The sequence below is a fragment of the Phocoena sinus genome, chromosome 4, assembly GCF_008692025.1.
Source record: "Phocoena sinus isolate mPhoSin1 chromosome 4, mPhoSin1.pri, whole genome shotgun sequence".
NCBI lineage: Eukaryota > Metazoa > Chordata > Mammalia > Artiodactyla > Phocoenidae > Phocoena > Phocoena sinus.
This window is the reverse complement of record NC_045766.1, coordinates 62,822,812-62,846,344: the sequence shown is the minus strand read 5'-3', so window position 1 is coordinate 62,846,344 and position 23,533 is coordinate 62,822,812. Positions and strand designations below refer to the sequence as shown.

General features: G+C 42.5%; 1 protein-coding gene across 9 annotated transcripts in view; it reads left to right on the top strand.

Moving 5' to 3' along the window:
• The window catches only part of IGF2BP2 (insulin like growth factor 2 mRNA binding protein 2), a 165,024-nt gene that overhangs the window by 94,213 nt on the left and 47,278 nt on the right, over positions 1-23,533 (top strand). For 7 of the 9 annotated variants that reach the window (XM_032631556.1, XM_032631554.1, XM_032631560.1 and 4 more), the window contains 2 exons: positions 22,075-22,123; positions 23,113-23,164. In XM_032631556.1, the coding sequence (XP_032487447.1) occupies positions 22,075-22,123; positions 23,113-23,164 (101 nt within the window). Of the gene's footprint in view, positions 1-15,120; positions 15,227-22,074; positions 22,124-23,112; positions 23,165-23,533 lie in introns of all 9 variants that reach the window. The other 2 variants (XM_032631558.1, XM_032631559.1) reach the window with 1 other exon arrangement.

Genomic DNA, 23,533 nt, shown 5'->3' with positions numbered 1-23,533 from the left:
TTGACAGTACACAGGAAGTGGCAATTGGTAGTGCTTTGTGACATCTACTTGTTCACGTGCACATGGGTGCATGGTCGTGTACACACACACACACACACACACACACACACACACACACACACACACAGCTTCGAGGCTTTCCTGGTGACCTTTCTTCTCTCTTCTTTGCCCAGAGTGCCCTTGGAGTAATTTGCCAGCCCTGTACCAGCTGCACTTTGATGTGGCTTGACCGTTTGTGGACTACCTCTTCACCTCTTCACTCTACAGTTACACCCTGTTTGGTTTCAGAATTTGTTTCTGTTTGTACAAAGCATAATCCCAGCCCTGCAGTGTAGCCCAAGGTGAGCAGTTCTAAAGCTCTGAGCCTCAGTTTCCTTATCTGCAGAATGAAATTGTTCTGAAATCTGAAACTGAGGTTCTTCCACAACCTTTTGAGGATGTCAGCTGTAAGGTCTCATTCCCTCCATAACTGGGTGGGAGGAGTAGCTTCAGCAGCATGACATCCGACTGACCTGTCAGCATCCTCTCACATCATCCAGGTAAGAGCTGCTGGGAGCAACATGCTCCCAGTGGTTTGCTGGAGGAGCCAACTGTGTGCATCTCTTTGCAACTTTTGTTTGATGGCATCAAGTTAGTGGCTTTAAATTAGCTATGGTGAGAGTATTTACATTATGGAAATTAACAAAAGCTACACATTGCCTCCCCCTGGCCACTTAGTTTAAGTATATACCAGTGTTTCTCTCATTTGAGTTTCTCTCTATCAAAGCTCACTTCTTTGTACTCTAGCCTTCACCCCCCAGTCAACACTCTTGGTTGCTTCAAGGTCATCGCTTAACCTTCTTTCTGCTGAACCTGTAGAAGCGTCCACGCATATGAGGCGAAGCACATGAAAGGAGAGCTGTCACAGGTATTGTTGAGCCTGTGGCTGCAGCAAATTTTCACACCACTGGCGATAGCCACTTTTTTAATACCTCTATTCTAGTAAACCCAATCTACTTTGTCTTTTATACTACTGTTAGTCAAAGATAGATAGTATCTTATAGTTTTTTAGAGCTTTGTCACACCCCACTATCTCTGCCTCATGAATAAGTGGAATTATGAATGACTGCCCTGCTCAAATGCCGGCAGTGATCTCCCTTAGCCTACTATATTAGCGCAGACGCCTCACCCTATTAAATAAGACCTCTGCAGTTGTCCCGACTTAGCAGTCATCTGTCTCCCCAGTAGGTGTACCCTATTTTCCCTTGTCCAAGCACAGTCTGTTATTTCCTCTCCCCACCCAAGCTCATCTCTGACCATCACAATCCTATCATGGTCCATGTTGATACCACCTGCAAGGCATGACTGGGGCCCCTGGTTTCCCAAGGACATGGCTCCCTTAAGCTGCGAAGGCCAGCAACTTTCAAAGGACTGGGAAGCCAGCAACTTTCAAAGGACTGGGAAGCCCAGAATAGCAACCCATAGGGGTGGTTCTTGACTTCAAAAGATGCAAGACCGTTATCTCTGGTGTTACCCTGCCCCTTGTTCACCTCTGCTTCTCCAGTTTTGATCATGGCTTTGCTCTTCCCTTCTTCCTGCTTCAGTTTTCCACTCAGATTTCTTCCTACCCATCTGCCAGTTCCAGGAGGGAGTTTCTAACTTAATTTCTGGCAGAGTTATTGCTCTGGCCCTTGAACTATGCTCACACCCTCTCTTGGCCCTGATCTTCTCAATTTCAGGCAGAGTTATTGCTCTGGCCCTTGAACTATGCTCACACCCTCTCTTGGCCCTGATCTTCTCAATTTCAATGTCTGGCCTCCTGAGTCCAGGGCCTTTTTTTTTTTTGGGTAAAGAGCAAGATAGTAAATATATTAGGTTTCTTGGCCCATATGGTCTCTGTCACACCTTCTCAACTCTGCCTTTCTAGTGGAAAAGTAGCTATAGACAATATATAACCAAACAGGAGGTTCAATAAAACTTTACTTACAAAATCAGGCTTTGGACTGGATGTAGCCCACCAGCCATAGTTTGCTGACCCCTGCCCTAGTCAAACACCTGTTAATATCTACTCCTGACACTTGTTCATAAAACTGTGTGCCAGCTTGAATACGTGATGTTCATTAGCGTAGCTCGTGCAAGAGATCCTGTCTGGGACGTGCCCAGCTGGGAATCCTGCAGCCTCAGAGTTAAGGGTTCCAGAGAACATACTTGTCCTGTTTGCTCGACCCACAAAGGAGCACTGATTCAAAATGGGCAGAAGCACTTGTGTTATGAGGGCTAGTATGACATAGAGCAGCATTTCCCAAATTTCAGCCATCTGTGTACTGCTTTCATGTTTTCTGTCGTTATCTCTACACCTGCCCTGTTAACTACTTAATGTTGTCTTTTGAAGTGGTCCCCCTTTAAAAAACTTAACGTGTTTACTTTTAAAAGAAACTTTATATTATTTATATAATTGAAAACCCAGTACCATTTGCAATAAATAGAAAGTAACCATAAAAATGAAATATACTGAAAACAATGTGTTGTTATTAAGTTATAGCTACCGTTGCTTGTTAAGGTTCTGAGCCTAACTTTTTTTTTTTTTTTTTTTTTTTTGCGGTACGCGGGCGTCTCACTGCTGTGGCCTCTCCCGTTGTGGAGCACAGGCTCCGGACGCACAGGCCCAGCGGCCATGGCTCACGGGCCCAGCCGCTCTGCGGCATGTGGGATCTTCCCGGACTGGGGCACAAACCCGTGTCCCCTGCATCGGCAGGTGGACTCTCAACCACTGCGCTACCAGGGAAGCCCAACGTTTTTTTATTTTTAGAGGGAGGAGGATTAGTATTGGAGAGGTGTTAAAGACTTCCAGCCTCAGACTGAGAGATTTTCCTTGATACAAAAAGAAATATTAGAAAATAAATGCAATGTGGTGCATTGTTTTTATTGCTGTATTTACTCACCTCCTGCAGACATTACATGGAACTCCGTGTCTCATGGACACCTAAAAACCCCTAGAAGGACAGGATTAGTGACTTGGACATCAAACAGACCTGTGTTCACATTCCTGGCTTCACCTTAGATTCCCCAGCTGCAAAGTACAAACAGTACTTATCCCAGCTTCATTCATGGAGCAAGTAGGAGTCAGGTATTGGCTTTCTGGGCCCTGCTGGGCACCAGTGTGGGGCTTGTTTTAGGCACTGGAGTTGGTGTTGGTAAAGCACCCAGCACAGTGCCTGTCCCTCGCATGGGCATTATTGTCCCTGGAACCCCTGTGAATTCAGAATCTCTTCTTAACAGCTCTTACAATAGTATCTGTGAGATTTCTGTAATTGGTCCTATTGCATCACAGCTGAGAGACCTTGGGCAAGTTACATTCCCTTCTGGTCCACTGACCAGTGTGAGAATTAGGTGAGATGACGTGTGTAAAATTGCTTTGTAATGGTGAAGTCTGCACCAGGTTTGTCATTGGCAGTACCTTGGGTGGTGGGTTTTGTTGACCTGTCTTCCTCGCCTTTTTGGACTGAGTTCCCTGGAGGGCAGAGACCGTGGTAGTGGGCCTCTGTCTACATCTCCCCCCTTTTCATTTGCAGCTTGTGCAAAACTGTCCATGAAGGGAATGGAAAATGTCATTCCTGTTGATTCTCATTTCCTTCTCTCCTCTCCCTCCCAAGAATGGAATTTTTGGCTTTATAAACTAAGGAATCTCAGTGGTACCCGCTTCCCATCCGGAAAATACTGGTATGGTAGGCTAGGCTGTCCCCACCAGCACAGGCCTGTGATGAAAATGTGTCTACTTGTCCTCTGTTGACTCCAGGTGCTGCTTGGATTCCTGTGTGTCACCTCCTGCAGTGGCATTCTGCACCATTTGCCCTTTAGCTGGTTAGTTCTCTGCCGTTTCAAAGCTCACTCTCCACCTCCTGTGATCCTGCTGATTCATAGTCTTTCCCTTAGAACTCTTGTTTGTTATAGATGTTTTTACAAGTTCTTAGCCATGGGGTTCTTTTCTTCTAGCCTTTATAAACCATTTTTCTTGGCTCACAGATTAAAGTCTGTCTATCCATCTGTGTCATTGAGTAAAGATTTCTAAGACTTCTCTTGAGTCCTATTCTCACAGTAAACCACTCACAGCACAGAAATTCTTCCTTTAAAGGTTTTTTTGCCTGGACAACTTAGTTCTTGTACACATCTCTATGGGAGGAAGAGGCATCTTTATTGTCCTTGAGGGAAGAGAGCAGGCAGGGCTGGAGAACTCTCGACACTAAGGAGGGTTGTAGAAAGAGACCATCTGGCCCCAGAGAAATGAAATAACCTGCCACAAATAGCCCAGTCACATATCTGGGTGGTGGCCCCGCGCCCAGCAGTCCTGATGCCTAGTCTGACTTTCTGCCCACGACCTCCCAGTAGACTGGGGTCTCAGGCGCTCAGGGAATGAGCTCCCTCTTAGAGCTCCATGGCCATCAAAGGGCTGCAAGGATCTTGGTCAGAGACAGAGGGGCCCTTTTACATTCAGATGACCTGGGCTGACCAAAGTGAATTGAAACGAGAGGCCCGATTACATGAGCTTAAAGGGCAACCACGCCTGCTGTCTGTTCACTTGTGTATAATCATCCCTTGAAAAGAAAAGTGCTGGATGGTGGGATGAACAAATCACAGTGGTGGGGCAGAGTCTGGCTGGGCTGCAGAAATGTAAACAGTGGGTTATGATAAATGGCTATGAAGAAGACACTAGCTAAGGGCTGCAGGGGCACTGACCTTGCCCGCCTGGGCAGCTGCCCCTCAGTTAAGGTGAAATATTGATCCTGGCACCTGATCTTAACCAGACATGACCTGGAAATTAAGAATGTCCCCTTGTCCGCATTCTGATGATCAGCCAGCACTGATGGGGTTGGCTTCCTCATGCACCACCATGACCCTGAGTAAATACCCTCTCCTTAACCAGATCAGGGAGCTTGAGCAGCCAGGGGCGATATTCTCCCTGCACTTCACCTCTCCACCACCACCCCAAAAGGAACGTGGGAGGTGAACCCCTTACGAGGATGGGTTGGTAACGTAGTATGGTGGCCAACCCAGCAGTCCTGGCATTCAAACTAAGGCAGCCTACTCCCCAGAGAGCTGTGCTCTTTGCTGCTAGAAGAGGCAGAGGAGAGGCCTCTGAGTTTTGTTTCCTGTTAAATATAGAAAGAGGAAAAGGAAGAAAAAGAGGGAGATTCTTACTCAACATAGCGTATTTGTAAGATTGCACTACAGACCAAAGGCGAATCAGTTAAATCAATGTTTCTTGGATAGATGCTGTAGAAAATATTAATAAAAGAATTCAAAACATATATTGGGCAGAGGAATCATTATTAGAATAAGAAAATACTCTTCTAAGGGCATAACTTTGATGGAGGCATTATTCATGTGGATTAAAAAAATAAAAGTTCTAGTGCATTCATTAAAAAAAATCAGTGGTGGTATTTAATCATACCTTCCACTAACCTAAAGCACGCTTAATTTTTTTTAATACATTTATTTATTTTGGGCTTCATTGGGTCTTTGTTGCTGCACGCGGGCTTTCTCTCGTTGCGGCGAGCGAGGGCTCCTACTCTTTGTTGCGGTGCGAGGGCTTCTCATTGCAGTGGCTTCTCTTGTTGCGGAGCATGGGCTCTAGGCACGCAGGCTTCAGTAGTTGTGGCGCGCGGGCTCTAGAGTGCAGGCTCAGTAGTTGTGGCTCACGGGCTTAGTTGCTCCACGGCATGTGGGATCATCCCGGACCAGGGCTCAAACCCGTGTCGCCTGCATCGGCAGGTGGACTCTCAACCACTGCGCCACCAGGGAAGCCCGTCCCTTAATATTTTTAATGGATCTGTTTGTTACACTCTCAAGAGGTGTGGTGAATACCTGCTGGGAACAGAAGGGTATTATAATGGTAGCTGGCAGGATGCTTTAATTTTCATCTGGAGGCCCTTAATTTGTTGGTTAAGTGTACCTGGCAGTCCCATGTCAAAGGGAAGTGAGGAACTATCAGTAGACTGCCCCAGTAGTGAGGTGCACACAGCTATAGAATTATACTTGCACCTAAATTCTCAGCGCCACAAGGCTGTCTTCTCTGAGGAAGGGAGTCAGTTAAGAAGAAAACAGCTTCTGAAAAGAAAGTTAATGCTGATGGCTGTGTTTACGTTGTCTCCCAGTTTCTGAGTCTTGGTGAAAGGTTTATCACCTTCGTGGTCCCTGGAAGCGTGCTCTGCTCCTCTCAAACCAAGTGCCCTTGCTGCCCTGCCTTCGTACACCTCATTCCCTTGATTTGAAAGGCCCTCTAAACCCCTCTGCACTCTCTACTTCACCTTTGCTCTCCTGGCTCACTCTGCCTTGTACTGCTCAGGCTCAGCTGAGGCATCACCTTCCCTGGGGGCCTTGCCAGGTTCCCCTCCCGTCTGCTCAGCCACTCGGCACCCCCCAGGCACCCTCCAGCGTGGTGCAGGCCTGTCTCACAGCAACACTGCATGCAGGGTGCGCCGGCTGTCTTCCTGCCAGACTGTGAGCTCCTCATGGTGGGGAACAGGCTTTTCACCTGTCTCTCTGGTGTCCCGCAATACTCAGTGGGGGGTTGTTGAATAAATGAAGTGAATGAAGTTAATCAGATCAGGAGTCACCTGCCAGAATACAAAGAAGAGCAGGGAAGAATTCTGTGGAGTTTCCCAGAGTGGGTGAGGTGGGTAGGTTCTTTAGCATATGAAAAACAGTCAGCTTCATTCATAGTTAAAATGCAAAAAAAGATAGTATTTTTCACCTATGAATGGGCAGAAATCAAAAATTGGATAGCTGTGTTTTCATGTGTGGAGAAACAGTGTTGCATTTGTATGTTGACATTACAAATGCACAGCCTTCTGACTCAGTGATTCCACTTCTAGGAGCTTATCTTCCAAGATACACTCACATGTGTAAAATTAGGTAGATAGAGAAGTTATTTGCTACAACATTTTTGGTTTTTTGGAAATAGCAAAAGGTTAGAAACGTATGTCCATCAATAGGAGACCAGTTAAATAAATTATGGTATATTCATAAAGTTGAATGTTATACAGCTGTCACAAAGAATAGTACAGCTCTGTGTAGCGATATGACACAATCTCCAAGTGAAAAAAGCATATACAGAGCACTAACATTTTTTTTGAGGGGGGGGGAAAGAATACACAGTTGACCCTTGAACAGGATGGGTTTGAACTGCATGGGTCCACCTATACATGGATTTTTTTCAATAAATATATTGGAAATTTTGGGGAGATTTAGGACAGTTTAAAAAAAAAACCTCACAGATGAACCATGTAGCCTAGAAATACCAAAAAGATTAAGAAAAAGGTATGTCATGAATGCATAAAATATATGTAGATATACATATAACATACAAAATATGTGTTTATGTTATTAGTAAGGCTTCTGGTCAACGGTAGGCTATAGTAGTTAAGTTCGGGGGGGAATCAAAAGTTATAAGCAGATTTTCAGCTGCACGAGGGACGTGGGTAAGTACCCTTAACCCCATGCTGTTCAAGGGTCAACTATATACATATATGCTTTTGTACAGAACACTCTGGAATGATTTTTAAAAACTGGTATCAGGACTGGAGTCCTGAAGGATAGATTACAGAGGGCAAATTTTTCTGCTATGTTTTTTCTGCTTTGGCACCTTTTGAACTTTGTGCAAAGAATATGTAGTACTTATTTCTAAAAAGTTAATTTGTTTTAAAGAAGCCAGTTGAGTGATAGATACGTGTCCAATTTTGCTGAGATCTGCAGAATCACTATATTAAATTCACTAGGAAGAGCTCCATGTAGTATAAACACTTTTCATCCTGATGTCTCACCACAGTCCCACCCCGCCTGTCCCCCTTGCCTTTGAAGTCTCTCTTACTCACCTGTTGCGTGGACCATTGGAGTTGGAAAGGGCCTTGGACAGTTATCTAGTGGTGTATGCATTTAATCAAGCTAACACTGCTGTAGCATGTCTTTTTTATATATATGTAAATTTATGTATTTTATTTATTTATTTTTGGCTGCATTGGGTCTTCGTTGCTGCACGCGGCTTTCTCTAGTTGCGGTGATTGGGGGCTACTCTTCGTTGCAGTGCGCGGGCTTCTCATTGTGGTGGCTTCTCTTGTTGTGGAGCACGGGCTCTAGGCACGCAGACTTCAGAAGTTGTGGCACACGGGCTTTGTTACTCTGCGGCTTGTGGAATCTTCCCAGACCAGGGCTCAAACCGTGTCCCCTGCATTGGCAGGCGGATTCTTAACCACTGTGGCACCAGGGAAGCCCTGTATCACGTCTTAAGTTTCTCTCACCTGCTGCTAAAGCATGTTACTTTAAAAATATGAATGTAGGCTTTACAGAGTTGTATAGATCAAAGTTGCAATAACGAGTAGAATATCAGTACAATACTAATTAACCAGCATCTGAATTATGGGCCAGAGCTCTGTTTCTATGTAGTGGAAACCTAAGCTTTGATACAGTGGTTTATGACATCAGTGGAATTCCTTGGAGGCAGTTATAGTCTCCTTATTCACAGTCCCATGCCAAGACCTATATACACCTGTAGGAAATGGACAAGCTCCTACTTAGCTGTGCCGTATACTCCATTCATAGTAAATTTCAGGAAATAACATTATACCTTCGAATTCCAGACACCAGAGATTGTACAAGAGTAACCCTGGCACTAGTGAAAATGTAAACATAAGGCTTTCTGCAATAAGGTAGAAAAGGGAAGAAGTGGGATAAATTGTGGCTGTAGGGGTGGGTTGTGATATAGAGTCACAAATCTACTTTTTTTGGGTTGTAAGCCATTCCATCATGAAATAGTATGGACTCTGTCGGCTAACTTATCTAGTGGGTTGTTAAAAACTGTGACCCAAACAAAATGCAAGATTTGTTGGGATGATTTTTTTTTTAATTCAGTCTCTGTAGCCTAAGGTCCATGGAGGAGAGACACCTCTTCTTTCTGCTCCTTACCTTTTCTTTGTGACAGTTTTGTTTTGCTGCCAAAACGGAGTGAATCTTGGGTTTGGAAAGAAGCTTGTCTAACTGGCTGTCATCTTATCTCAAGTGCCTCATGTTTGAGGCATTAAGCAGGGAGGTTAAGTGACTGGCCCAGTATCCATCCGACAGCTTTGCCTGAAGTGGAGCCAGCATTCAAACCGTGGTCTCTGGCTCCCTGCTCAGCACATCTCCCACTCTGCTTCTTGTGGTGCTGAAATAGTGGTGGCCTTTGGTAACGATAAAATGTTTTATTAGGGGTGGGGAGAATTATTAGGTTAGAAAATCCAGGGACTATATTTAAATTTATATTTTTTCTTAAATCATTGTTCTCGTCTAAGAAATCAAGGCCTTATGGACATTAGTAAATAAAAGTGTTTGCATTTCCACAAGTATCTATGCTTGACTATTACAAATTTTGTATTTCTCACCAAGGAACAAAAGTACTCTCACTTGAGCACAATAATCAAGGTGCTCTTAAATGAAGGAGAAGAATAATCCATCAGTTTGCCAATTGTACATTTTAGCTTGTGAAATTATCCTGAAATGGGTCCTTTTAAGCCTGAATCCACAGGTGATTCTTTATCACTTCAGTAGCTTCTCTTCCAGTTCAGTGCTGGCTCCATGCAGTGCCTTCTAATTGATTATCTGATTGTGACTCATCTGGTGAAGTCAGATCCATTCACATTTCATAGGAAAACCAGGCACCAGCTCTCCTGGGCATATCAGGACCGATGCTGGGAAAAGGAGTTTGAGGGTGCTTCTGTCAAAATAACCCTAATGCCTACCTGTGTAGGGTGCACTACAGTTTACGGAGCGCTTTCTCATAATCCCCTGGGGTTTGGTGAGGGACAAATGAGAGGAGAGTGCAGGAGCTTATCACAGTGCTAAGGAGACTGGGACTCCGAACAGCTAAGGGGAGGCCACCAACTGAACTCTCTTCCCTCCCTCATTCATGCTGCTGAGGACCTGGCTCCCAACAAAGAAAGGAAAGAGGGTCCTGGTAGTGAGGGTAACCAACCGTGCACTGCTTCCAGGGAAGGGAGAAGAGAGAGGAAAAGGAATTTGAAGCTGTGGTAGCAGGACCTCCCTTGGCAACCTGCTGAGCCAGGTCGGTTGTTCACCTTTATTCACGTCAGGTGTTGACTCCTATATAAGATACTTCCCAGTATTGAGTCCTGCTGGGGCCCACCCAGCTAATGGTACTGGTTTGAGAGGAAGTGATGAAAAGTCAGGAACCAACTGAGACAGATGCTCTGTTTACTGTCTTTGTGAGACAGGGAACTCAAAAGAGAGTGTGAACCAACAGCTGGGAGGAATTCTACTTTTAAGTGCCAGAGATCTTAACGCTATCATGTACATTCATTCATTCCTCAGATTTCCTGAGTGACTGCTGTGTCCACATCACCAGGTTAGAGCTGTTGAGCTGCAGGGGTAGGGATAGGATGTGCATAGTTTGAGAAGGATATGAATCTTGCATTTCGATCGGCACCACTGGAAAAACTTCTCTAGGCAAAAGTCTAGTCTCTCAAAATTGGTTATAAATCAAATTTGTGTATTTGCAGTTATCTCCCTACTAATTTGTCTTATTTCAGAATTGATGTAAAAATATCTTAAGATGAGTCCTCATTAGGACGATGAATCCTTTTAAATACAAGAATAATTTATATGCCATCTTTCCCCAGTTCGTCTGTTTTTAAAGTTGGCTATTTGGCAATAAAATAAAATAAATTTAAAAAGGGGAATTCCCTTGCCGTCCAGTGGTTAGGACTCTGCACTTTCACTGCTGAGGGCCCGGGTTCAATCCCTGGTCTGGGAACTAAGATCCCACAAGCTGCGTGGCATGGCTCAAAAAAAAAAAAAGTTGGCAATTCTAGGTTTTAAAAAGTCTCATTGTATTCAAATCATGTAACATTAGCTCTAAGAGCTAATGATTTTCCTTTGTTTTTACATCAGCACTTTATGAGATATTGAAGACATTCACTGATTTGTTTTTCTTTGCATGCTGTGATTTTATTTTTTTATTGGTGGTGTTTGAGAAGTTTTTTCTGACTCCTCTCCCAATTTTGAGAAATAACTTTTCCTCTGGTCCTCTTATTTTCTCCAGAGCTCCCCCTTTGTGTAGCAGAGGAAATCTCAGGGGGTTAAGTGCTAAGGGGCAGACCCGGGTGGGAAGGAGAGCTTCCCCTTTGTGGCAGTGCAGGTGTTCCACTGCTGTTATACACAGAAATGCCTTCCTCAGCTTTAACTTCCCCACGGTGGTTGGAAACAAGGACTTGTGTGATGCTCTTTACTACCTGCAATTACAGTTTAAGGATACTGTGCAGAAACAGGTGTTAAAGGACATTGGGTTCATGTCTAGCTGAAACCTAAAAATATGACTAAGAAAATGCAGGAATAGCCTTTTTCCTTGAGGACATAATTGATTCAAGGGACCAACTCTAAAGTACATTCTTTATTGAAATGTACATGTTGCATTAAACATGGAAAGTACATGCTTTATTGAAATTAATTAGAGAGTTTTAGGGTTGCTGAGGTCAGTGTTGTCTTTTCTGTTTGTTTATTCCCTAGAATATAAGCAGCATGCGGACACTTTTGTTCACTACTATACCCCAGAGCCTAAAACAAGTGCATGGCTAGTAACAGGTGCTTAGTGAACATCTGTTAAATGAATTTGGAAAAGCTTTTGGTTTAATCTTAGAAATCATCTTATTTCCCAAATGAGATAAAATGTCCAGTATTTTTTTTTTTTTTTTTTTTTTTTTTGCGGTACGCGGCCCTCTCACTGCTGTGGCCTCTCCCGTTGCGGAGCACAGGCTCAGCGGCCATGGCTCACGGGCCCAGCCGCTCCGCGGCATGTGGGATCTTCCCGGACCGGGGCACGAGCCCGTGTCCCCTGCATCGGCAGGCGGACTCTCAACCACCGCGCCACCAGGGAAGCCCTGAAATGTCCAGTATTTAACCTCCAGTCAGAACATTTGGGTATGGGTAGTTCGGATTGTTCATAGTACCTAACCTTCAGTGTGGGTGAGATGTTCCTTTTGTGTGAGATGGTGAATGCTATTTGATTTACACAGCATGGGGAAGGAGTTCTCTCCTCCCTTTCTCTGCTTACTTGGGATTTAGAGCTATATTAGAGATGAACTTAATTTTTCTTAATCATCCTGACTATAATGAATAAGATCAAAGTCTTTTATAACTGCTGGGAGTAGTTCCTTCTTTTCAGAAGTAAAATGGCTGTTGGTTTATCACTCATTCCCAGACATTGTGGACTCACAGCTTCTGGCTTGAATTTTTGTTAATTGTGAAACTGTTTCTTCAGTATGTCAGGGCATGCCATTGTACTTGTTGTCTTCAGGGAAGAAACAGCACCTCCACATGAGTCATTACATCCAATCACAGGAAGGGTTTGCAGTGGCTACTGTGTCGGGAAATGTCTTCCCCTGCATTTTCCAGTCAACAGCCTGTTGCCTTGAGCTGATAAGCATAGACTGGAGTGAAAGAAATTGGCTGGGTTGAAGACCAGTCAGTGTCTTCACTAATCACGTGTTCTTCTTATAGTTGGAACACAGAATATGGGGTGGAGTGTGCCAGGAAAAAGAAGCCAGCTGTCAGCAACACATGCTCCTGGTGAATTTGCTGATTGCTGAGCACCTGCTCTATTCCAGATGCTACTTGAGCTGAGGAGGGAAAAAATGAAAAAGGCACAAGTAAAAAAAAAAGGAAAAGGACAGAGTTGAGTGCTGTTTGGAGAACTCAAGAAAATAGTTATTTGAAAATGAATTGGAGAGATGCTGAAAGGATGGCACAGTTGTTGGTGACGAGGCATGTGGCTTCATTTTCCTTTATAAAGATGGTTTTGTATTTACCCTGCACCACACAAGTAAAACATTTATGTACTCAAATTGTAACTTGTGTTGCATCAAGTTTATATATGTTTTTGTCAGGGCTCAAAATATGATGTGTAAATATTTGTTTTTACCCTGGTTAGTCTTAATTACAGATAATGAATTGAGGGCCTTATACGGGTAACTAATCACTTCATTAGAAACACAGTTTGCGGCTTCCCTGGTGGCGCAGTGGTTAAGAATCCACCTGCCAATGCAGGGGACACGGGTTTGAGCCCTGGTCTTGGAAGATCCCACATGCCGCAGAGCAACTAAGCCTGTGCACCACAACGACTGAGCCTACGCTCTAGAGCCCACGAGCCACAACTACTGAGCCCACATGCCACAACTACTGAAGCCCATGTGCCTAGAGCCCATGCTCTGCAACAAGAGAAACCACCACAATGAGAAGCCCGCGCACCACAATGAGAAGCCCGCGCACCACAATGAAGAGTAGCCCCCACTCGCTGCAACTAGAGAAAGCCTGCGTGCAGCAACGAAGACCCAACGCAGCCAGAAATAAATAAATAAATTTTTAAAAAAAGAAGAGAAACACAGTTTGGTTTTGTTAACTGGCACCTTCATAACAGCACAATAAAATGCTTTCAATTCTTACATGGTTCAGATCTTAAAAAGATGGAAGCTGACTTTGAGATCTTCACTCACAAAGACTCAGCCTTACCTCTCAAGATCCCACCCTCCTGAATCCAAATGCCTGTTTGTACTCAGGCACACTTGAATGTCCTTTCCTTCTGAGAACTTTGTCTCCTGTCTGGGATTCACCCCGCCCTTCTCCATTCAGCAACCCATATTTTGGGGAGGGTTCTCAAACTCTATCCTGCCCCATGAGATTCAGCACAGTGCTGACTGGAGCCAGTGATGACGAGCAAAGGCTTATTAGGCTCGCAGGCAGACACAGCTCCCAGTCCTGGGCCAGGAGAGCTGTCAACCAGGAGTCAGGAGTCAGCTGACCCTGTGAAGGAGTTCACTAATTAATACCTTTATTGCCCTCTCTGAAGGGCATTTATATTAAATACATCTTCTGAGGAGCAAAGGGTGAACCACTATAGTGAAATTTCCAAAATAACCCTTCCTGGGAGAGATGTTTTTGGTCAGAGTCTACAATGAGGTTGACAGTGAGAGGGAAAACCTGGAAATCTATTCCTAAGACTCATTTTCCTAGCATTTGCCTGAGGTGGTACATCTTGTCCAAAATTCATTGAACTGAAGTATATACATGAAATGTAAATTTTGTCGTTGGTGACTTGACATGACAATTCGAGTGACATTTTAAGAGCAAAGGTTTAAACTTGTAGACCGCGGTCAAAAATATTGCTCCCAGCTGTGAGACTGGACAGGGGATTCATCAGTACCTCAGTTTACTTATCTGAAAGTGAGGATAACAATCCTTACTTCATAGGGGAGTGGTAAGGCTTAAATGGGATGCTTAGCACCCATTAATGTAAATAATAGTGGTGGTTTGGGGAAAGCTTCCTGCTAGAAACAGTGTGATGAATGTGTTGGGTGTCTCTCTGAAACATTAATAAACTCATCAAATAAAATAACTTGAAGGATGAGAAAGAAATAGTGTTCAATGAAGCCCATGGAGAAATTCTGGTAAAGCTAGAGCTAAAACTGTATTTCATTCTCTATTGTCACAAAATGAGTTAACGAGTAGTATGGTAGATGGGAAAGATGGTGTTATCTGTAGGAAATTGTACACAAACCTTGGTAAGACTGGTCATGGTTTTCCTATGTCAGGTTTTTTTTTTGCTTTATTTTAAAATACTGAAGATGTGTTTGACAAAGAAAAATATTTTCCCTGAATAATTATTTAGATTTTTTAAGTGTTCCTTCAGTTCAAATATTTCTATTTACCACTACTTCAGTAAAAGGAGCCCCCTTCACTAAAAACTGAATACGAATCAAAAAAGAGAAATTGTAAATATTGACTTCCTTTTTAAAGAGCTAAAATATTGAATATCTGAGGAATGTGATTATCTACTTTACTAGAACAGTGTATGGTGGTTTCAACCTACAGTCAAGCATACTGATTCCTTTTAACAGGAGGTGATTTTAACCCTTCTAAAGGGTTTGTAGAATCCTGCAGTTGGAATGAAACTCAATGGTCATTTAATGCAAATTGTACTCATTGTACCTGACCCACTAGGGAAACTCCTTCACCATCTTGCCCAGGTGGAGCAGCCTGACCTGTCTTCTCATGAACATCTCATCATTATCTAATTACTTTTCTCCTTCTACCTCTTTCAAGAACAATTAAGAATTCCTGATGTTTTCCTCAAGAGGGAAGTCTGGAATTGTGTTGGCAACCTCTTAAAAAGTCAAGGCCTCTTTGAGAGGGGCTCGGAGGTAAATGAGTAAGTTACAAAGTCTCAGACTATTGCTTTATCATATTCACTGATTTCTTTTCTGTGATATTCAAGCAGTAGACTTTCAAGAGGTCCTGTCTCTGAATTCTCATGAAACATGAGTGTGTTCAGGCCACTTGGGGGTTTATGGTTTTGCGGACCTGAGTTTATAGAGCAAGGGAATTTACTGAGTTCATAACTACAGTTCTCCTGGCTCAAACCCTTTGCAACAGGGCACCACAATAATATCTGATTTAATCCTTATATGATTTGGCCCATAACACTGTTAATATTCACAAGGACTTTACTCTGATCACATGTTTTTCTCCTTATAAAAAACCCCAAACCTCTTTTTCACTTTTCAACATTTTTTTTTTTTTTTTGCGGTACGCGGGCCTCTCCCGTTGCGGAGCACAGGCTCCAGATGCACAGGCTCCAGACGCGCAGGCTCAGCGGCCATGGCTCATGGGCCCAGCCGTTCCGCAGCATGTGGGATCTTCCCGGACCGGGGCACGAGCCCATGTCCCCTGCATCGGCAGGCGGACTCTCAACCACTGTGCCACCAGGGAAGCCCCACTTTTCAACAGTTTTTATGTGGAAAGCATTTGGTTTTCTAATAACTGTTATAATACATTTATTTTAGATTCCATAGCGGCAGATGCAGTTGTTCTTAATAATTTTGTAACAAAGTGACAACAGTTAGTTTCATTGATTAAGTCATGCCCTGTGTCCTCTGTGTGTATGTGTGTGAGAGAAAGGAGAGAAAGAATGAGGCGGGTGGGGGAGGGGATTACTGTAAAAGGCAGCTGAGTGCTGAATAGAAGATTGGCCGAGGCTATCACTGGTGATTCATTTGCTTCCCTGATTCATTGCTAGCCCTAGGTCCTAGTTCAATTTAGCACAGGATGTCCCTTGTACAGAATGTCCAGAAGTTTTAAGGGGAACTTTTAGAACTAATGAGGAATGGGAAGGAAAGAAAGTGCCTCAAACACTTACTAATGAGGACATGGGATGCAGGAGAATCTGATTATAGCACTAGAGGAGTGGGCGTGGCCAAGAGCTCTGGTGGTTTCAGCCTTGGCTCAGCCACTGCCCTTGGAGTCGGTTAGCACACCTGCCTCTAGATAATGCACATTCCATGGTGGTTTGATTTCCTTGCAAGAATAAAACCACAGTGTCATCTGATGGAGCTCAAAATTGCTATGGAAACAGATGGGACCTAGTTGGGTAGGATCTCGCATTGAACCCCAAAGGACTCTCTTATAGGATCCTTTTGCTTCCTCTGTTGCTTCTCTTGCCCACAGTTTTCCCGGACGTCTTCTGATCCTTAGCTTGCCTAATTTTCAAATGGAATCTGAGATCCTATGAGGTGGGAGTCCACAATATATGTTAAGTCTTCCCTACTCAGGCCCCCCAGCATGGTCAGTGCCTGGGCTAGAGTTCAGACTTGTGGTTAATTGACCGTATGCTTAAAAACTATGGCATTATCCACCTCACAAGCAAACAGGCGTTTCACACACACACACACACACACACACACACACACACAGATGTGGGGTGATTCTTCAAAATAAGAGATTCCTTGACAATTAAATATGATTTTACTTACCCAGCTGATTGCCCAGATATTTTAAGCAACAGATTCTACCGTACACAGTAACTTCTGCCAGGTCCTTGAAATTCATAACAGTGGACATCTAGTTTTATCTGAAGTTCACTCAGAGCTTTCCACTTCCTCTGGGCGTCTACAGTACAAAGAAAATAACATATTCATGAAAAGTACCCTGAGGCACTTACACGTTGAAGAGCCTTAGGTGAGCTGTGGTTAAGTTTTTTTTTGTTTGTAGTTAAGATTTGATAGTCTACACGTGTATACTGTTGTCACCAATTAACCAGAATATAGAATCCATCAAAGTGGCCAGTTCCTCAGCCAAGCAGAATAGCTGTTGGGCTATATTATTCTTTTCCTGGATGTGTAGAGACTGAACTACTTGCTCTTTTCCACTGAACGCACTTACTTGAATATGAAAGTGGGAAATTCTGAGTTCCTGAATCCCAGAGCCTTGGGGAGAGAGCCTATGTGTCTATGTTAATAGCTTGACTGCAGGTCTTATTCTGTTTTCAGTTAAAATTTTTTTAAAAATCGAAATCATATTCCTTACTGCCTTTGTTTACTCTTGTTTTTAAGGTGGACTGAGCATGTTGAAGGCTCAGACCTGGCACGCATATAAACTACAGGTGTGACAAATTATTTTGGATGGAAGGATAAGAGCCCAAAGTTTAGAGCAGTTGCTGGGGCAAGAGGGTTTAAAGATAAAGAGATGGGGAACGGGACAGTAACAGGGTCATGAATGGGAATTTGGATGTGGTGACAGGGAGTCATTCAAAGAAGGCAGAAGCAACCAGTCATATTTGTGTTTTAGAAAGTCACTAAGTGTGGGAAGGATGGGAGAGGAGGGGAAAGTAAGACAGACGGCAGGCCAGCTAGGAGCTGGCTGTAATGGTTCTGGGTGGAAAGGATGAGAAATGTCAATTGTGTATTTTTAGAGAAGCTTGATTTCTTTTTTAAACAAAAGGAACGGTGAGGTTATTCTTTTTTATTTTTAAGGAAGGAAGAACTGTTTTCTTAAAACCAATCACTTTCCTAAGTTATTGTGTAAATTGGGCTTGTTTGCAAGCAGGGCACACTTTTATGGATTTCAAAGGGAGAAAGATCCACATTTGTTGTTCGAAACTGAGCTGAGCACTGGGTTTCTTCTCTAAAGGAAAGAGGGGAAAGAAGTCTTCCCTCTCCCCTTTACTACCTGGCAAAGGAGAAAAGGACAGCCTGTGCCCTCCAGTTAGGGTCCGGAAGGTCCGCCTCATAAACAGACAACAGCCAGAAACAGCAGTGCTTTTCCCAGACCCCAGAGTTCCATGTTCTCCTCTTCTGCTATGCGCTTGGCCTCTTGCTGGACAGGAGACTAGTAAACAAGAAGCCTGTCCTTGAGGAAATTTCCAATCTAGTGAGGAGAGGACCAGCGCCAGCAGATAAGTGATTATAGCAAAGAGGGAGCTGTTATAAAAACTTAAGAGTGCATAGAAACAACTCTTTCTTGGAGATGCCCTGGAATTGTCTGCAAGTATGAGCTGGGTTTTGAAGAGCACACAGACATCCCTCCCAGGGAAAAAGGGGTTGGGCATCTTGGGTGCCCTGACGAGCAGGCACAGTGTCCAGACGATGTCATGGAAGTTAACAGATCCCAAAGATCCTGGTCACCCCTGATCCTGAAAGACAGTCTCTCAGGATGTTCTCCCAGATGACCTGACTGAACTCCAGTTGAATGGGTTCTACTGCAGTGATCTCCATTTCCCCTTTTCGTTTCTGGGTTAAAATTTCGTTCCTGGGTTAAAATCCTGGTCTAAAATTAGAGATGCGACACACTAGCTTGTTAGAGAATCCTGCTTAATGAACGTTCCAGTTACTCAACTGATTGCCTGATGTGCAGTCCTCACACCAGATATTACAGGGAAGCATCATTGTTTTAGACCCATTCAGTTAGGATTCGGGATCATCTGGACTGGGCAGAGTTTGATTATTTATTTACACCCTGTGAACAAAGGGGTTTGCCAAACAAATTAATACTTCGCTAAATAAGATTTCAAGAAGGATACCTAACCTGTTGATAATTACGGAGAAAATAAGAGGGTTTTTCTCTTTTTTTTAAAAGCAGGTTCCAGGATACTTTAAAGAAATGAATCTTTTCGATTCATGAAAGCAGCCCTAGTAGGAGTTTTAAGTGTTAATTTTTTAAAGTAAGTGAGACATGAGACGTGAACATGTCATTTTTTAAAAAAGCAAGCAAGACAGAAGCAGCTAAAATAAAAAGTACATGTCCCGTTTTACCAACCAAATGTTTGTAGCTACCTTTTTCTGTGCATTTACATATATATACACTTAATGACGTATAGTTTTGTGCTCTTAAAAAACAGATCAAACCTAATCTGTAATTAGCGGTCATCTTATAACATTATGCCTTGAAGAGTGTCCTATGACCGTGGATACATGTCTACTTCATTCTTTTTTTTTTTGCGGTATGCAGGCCTCTCACTGTTGTGGCCTCTCCCGTTGCGGAGCACAGGCTCCGTACGCGCAGGCTCAGCGGCCATGGCTCACGGGCCCAGCCGCTCCGCGGCATGTGGGATCTTCCCGGACCGGGGCGCGAACCCGCGTCCCCTGCATTGGCAGGCGGACTCTCAACCGCTGCGCCACCAGGGAAGCCCTACTTCATTCTTTTTAACAGCTGTATAATGTTCAGTATTATGGCTCTACTATGATTTACTTATTCATCTCCCTGCTTGTGGATATTTAGATTATTTGCATTCTTTGTCATAACAATGCAACAGTATCTTCCTCTATTCAAACCTTAGTGTCTATGCAGAAGTTTCTTCCCATAGGATTTCTATCAATAAATTCTTGCTTAGCAGTTGTAGTCAATGTTTATTTATACTTGGAGATAACAAAAATATTCTTCTTTAGAAATATTCAATTTTCTTGTAAATTACGATGCCTTTTCTATAAATAGTTAGGCTTGTGACATCCTTTGTGGAGCATTCCATGTAGCCACTGTATGGGATGGTGTCAGCAGTTTTATTATGAACTCTTGCCAAAGGCAGTGTCAGGAATGAGCCTTCATAGCACAGAAGCAGAAATTAGTTCCTGGTTCTTTTTTCGCCTTCCTATCCTGACACAAGATTAGAGGTTCTACGGAATGGCTTGTATAGTCATTTAGGCAGCTCTGGTAAAGCATGAATGCATTCTCATTTTTTAAAAACAAAACAGGACAGAAGTAGTATATGGGATCTAGAACAGAGGGATGGGGTCCCCCTTAATTTAAAAAAAAAGATCAGAGGAAACAGGAGCCCCTCAGTTCCTTCATTATTTGTTTGTTGTTTCCCCTGTCTGTGTACTTCTCTGTCTCTCTCCTTTTTCCTCTCTGCATGAATTGTAACATTTCTTTCTGTGGCTATTGCCCAGATTAAAGCCATGGAGAAATGTGTGGCTGCATATAGCAACTATTTGATACCTCTTACACAAGAAGGAAAGGAAAAGTAATGGGGCTACACTTTGGCCACCACATCTCTTCTCTTGCAACCCCCAAAGGCGGTATTTATGGGATTTCAGTGCCAAGCCCTTCCATTGAAATGACCTTTTCTAATATTTAAATGCTGATTTGTGTTTTCTTTCTGGGATCTAACATATTCTCCAAAGATAGAAAAATTCTTATCTTCGTATTTCTATTCTTCTTTCTATCTAATTTTAACGCTTAAGTAAAAACAAGAAATGATCTAAATCACTCAAAGTTATCAGATATCTTAGAAAAAAAGAAAAATCTTCTGAATAAAAAGGCAGCAGAAGGCCCAAATATCCATCAATAGGGGATGGATATTTGGTACCTCCAAGTAGTGTAAAATAGAATGAGGATGTTCTCTATCTACCAATGTAGAAAGATCTTCAGGACATTACTGTTAGGTGAAAAAAACAAGATTCAGTGAGTGTGCAGAATATGCAAAGATTTCTATAAGAAAAGGTGAAAATAGGATTGTATATTTGTATTTACTAGTATTTGCATAAAGGAACTGAAGGCTACACAAGCAACGAGTAAGACTTTTCATGGAATACCTCTTTAAAGTGTCCTGATTTTTGAATTAGGACTGTATTACCTATTAGAAATAAAAATAATTTTTGAAAAGGAAGTTCTGCATTGTTAGGTAAGATCCTCTTTAAACCTACTGTGTATGTATTCCATCTCTCATGTTTGAGCCTAGGTACCTTTTGGGGTAGGGTCACTTGCAGGACTATGTATGTTGAGAAGGAAGGGAATAATTCTACAATTAGAACATGTGTGGCAATTTAAATTCTAACTATTTTGGTAGGAAATTGAAAAGGCAGATTTGCATCTAACTAACCTGTTTCTTTAGCTTGTTCAGACTTCTTGGGTTTGTTCTTTATTTTATTCCTCAAAGTAATTGAAAGTTTTATTTATTTGTTTAAAACAGCTGTGTTTTATTTTATTTATTATTATTATTTGGCTGCATTGGGTCTTCATTGCTGCGCACGGGCTTTCTCTAGTTGCGGCGATGCGAGCTGGGGCTACTCTTCATTGTGATGCAGGCTTCTCATTGCGGTGGCTTCTCTTGTTGAGGAGCACAGGCTCTAGGCCGAGCACGAGCTTCAGTAGTTGCAGCACACAGGTTCAGCAGTTGCAGCACGTGGGCTCAGTAGTTGTGGTGCATGGACTTAGTTGCTCCGCAGCATGTGGGATCTTCCCGGACCAGGGATTGAACCCGTGTCCCCTGCATTGGCAGGCGGATTCTTAACCACTGTGCCACCAGGGAAATCCCTAATTGAAAGTTTTAAAACAAGCTGCTCTTTTTTTTTCTTCTTTTAATTTTTTAATTGAAGTATAATTGATTTACAATATTGCATTAGTTTCAGGTGTACAGCATAGTCATTCATTTTGTGTGTGTGTGTGGTTTTTTTTTTTTTTGCAGATTGTATTCCATTATAGCTTATTACAAAATGTTGGGTGTAATTCTCTGTGCTATACAGTAGGGCATTATATAGTGATAAAGGGATCAATACAAGAAGAGGATATTGCACTCATTAACATTTAGGCTCCCAATATAGAAGCACCTAAATATATAAAGCAAATACTAACAGACATAAAGGGAGAAATTGACGAATGGCTTAAAACAAGATGTTCTTGATTCACAATCAAAATCCCTTGCTGGTGTCTTGGTGAACATAGTGAGAAAGTAAACTCAAACTGTGGTCTTAAGCCTGTTTGTTGTGTCTGTGCTTTTATCTTTTACAGGAGCAGGAAAATTCAGATTCGAAACATCCCTCCTCACCTGCAGTGGGAGGTAGGCCAATGTCATTTCTATATTTATTATCTTCCTGCTCTCTTTCCTCATTTTATTTTTTAATGGTTTAACAAGGGATTTTCTCCCTTTTTTATAGTTCCCTTTCACATTTAGGAATTAGAGGTCCTCAGACTTTCCCTTCTTCAGTGCTCTTAATGTGCATGATCTGCCCTGAGTTTGGGGTCAGATTTGTCCCTTTCGTTGTGCAGGATGTGCACTTTGATCCCTTATGTTCTGTCTTCTCAGAAACCAAGCATCAACAGACAAACTGTGAAACAAAATACATACCTTGCTTGTGATTTTTATCCCCATGATTTTATAAAAGATTTTTACCTTTCTAAATTACGATGTGGGGAAAAATAAAATAAATGGAAAACCCATAAGAATAGAAGGTTCTTTGTTAGTTTGAGCAAGTTTTTTGTTTATTTTGAATTAGTTGCTATGAATAACAGTTAAGACATATTTTCGGAGTTGTAAAACTTCTTACAAGATTGTTACCTTGAAATAAAATAAGCTAGAATATGAGGAGTGGCTTTACTGCATTATTGAAAAACATACTGCCCCATGTTCCCCAACCCAAACAAAATCAAAATAGCCTTAAAGGAAACAGAATGTTTTGTCTAATGTCTTTATTCCTTTAAGAAAAAAAATTTTCATTGTGGAAAAATTTTGAACATATACATATCTCATTACTTTGTAAAATAAGGAGATCCCTAAAGGAAAACTGAAGGAAGAAGGTTAAATCTTCCAGAAAGGCGAAGTGATCTTTGTACATTATTCTGCTTCTCATTTCAAAAGCAGCAAGTGCGTTCCAACCATCATGATGAACGTGATTGTTAACAATTACTAAGACTCCGAAGCTCTGCTGTGTTTCCTCAGTGAACAGATTACTTGAGAGCCAATAAGCAAATGAAAGTCCTGTACATTTATTCAGTTCTAGCTGCTTTTATGGAAGACCTGAAATTCTGACAGCAAAGCTTCTTTTTCAGGTGTTGGATGGACTTTTGGCTCAGTATGGGACAGTGGAGAATGTCGAACAAGGTAATAAGTGACGAAATTAGCCTATTGAATTTTGAGAGGGATGTTACCTGTTATTTCTTATAGGTCGGGTCAAATCCAAGGACAAATAATAAGTTCAAATTCCTTTGAAGCAAGCTTCCTAGAGTGTATGTTTGTATATCTGTATGTGAGAGATGTCTATACCCATCTGTCTATATCGATTTTTTCAAAGAATGGTTTTCAGGCTATTTTTCTTATACTCTTTAACGTACTCAAGCACTGGACAAATGCTGTCAGGGTGGGGGAAGCTTAATTCACTTGGAAGTAACTGGATTTACACTATTACAGCTTTCCTCTTCCCGGTTAAGAATAACATAGCCCTAATATCTTGGACTGAGTGTTTCTCGAGGT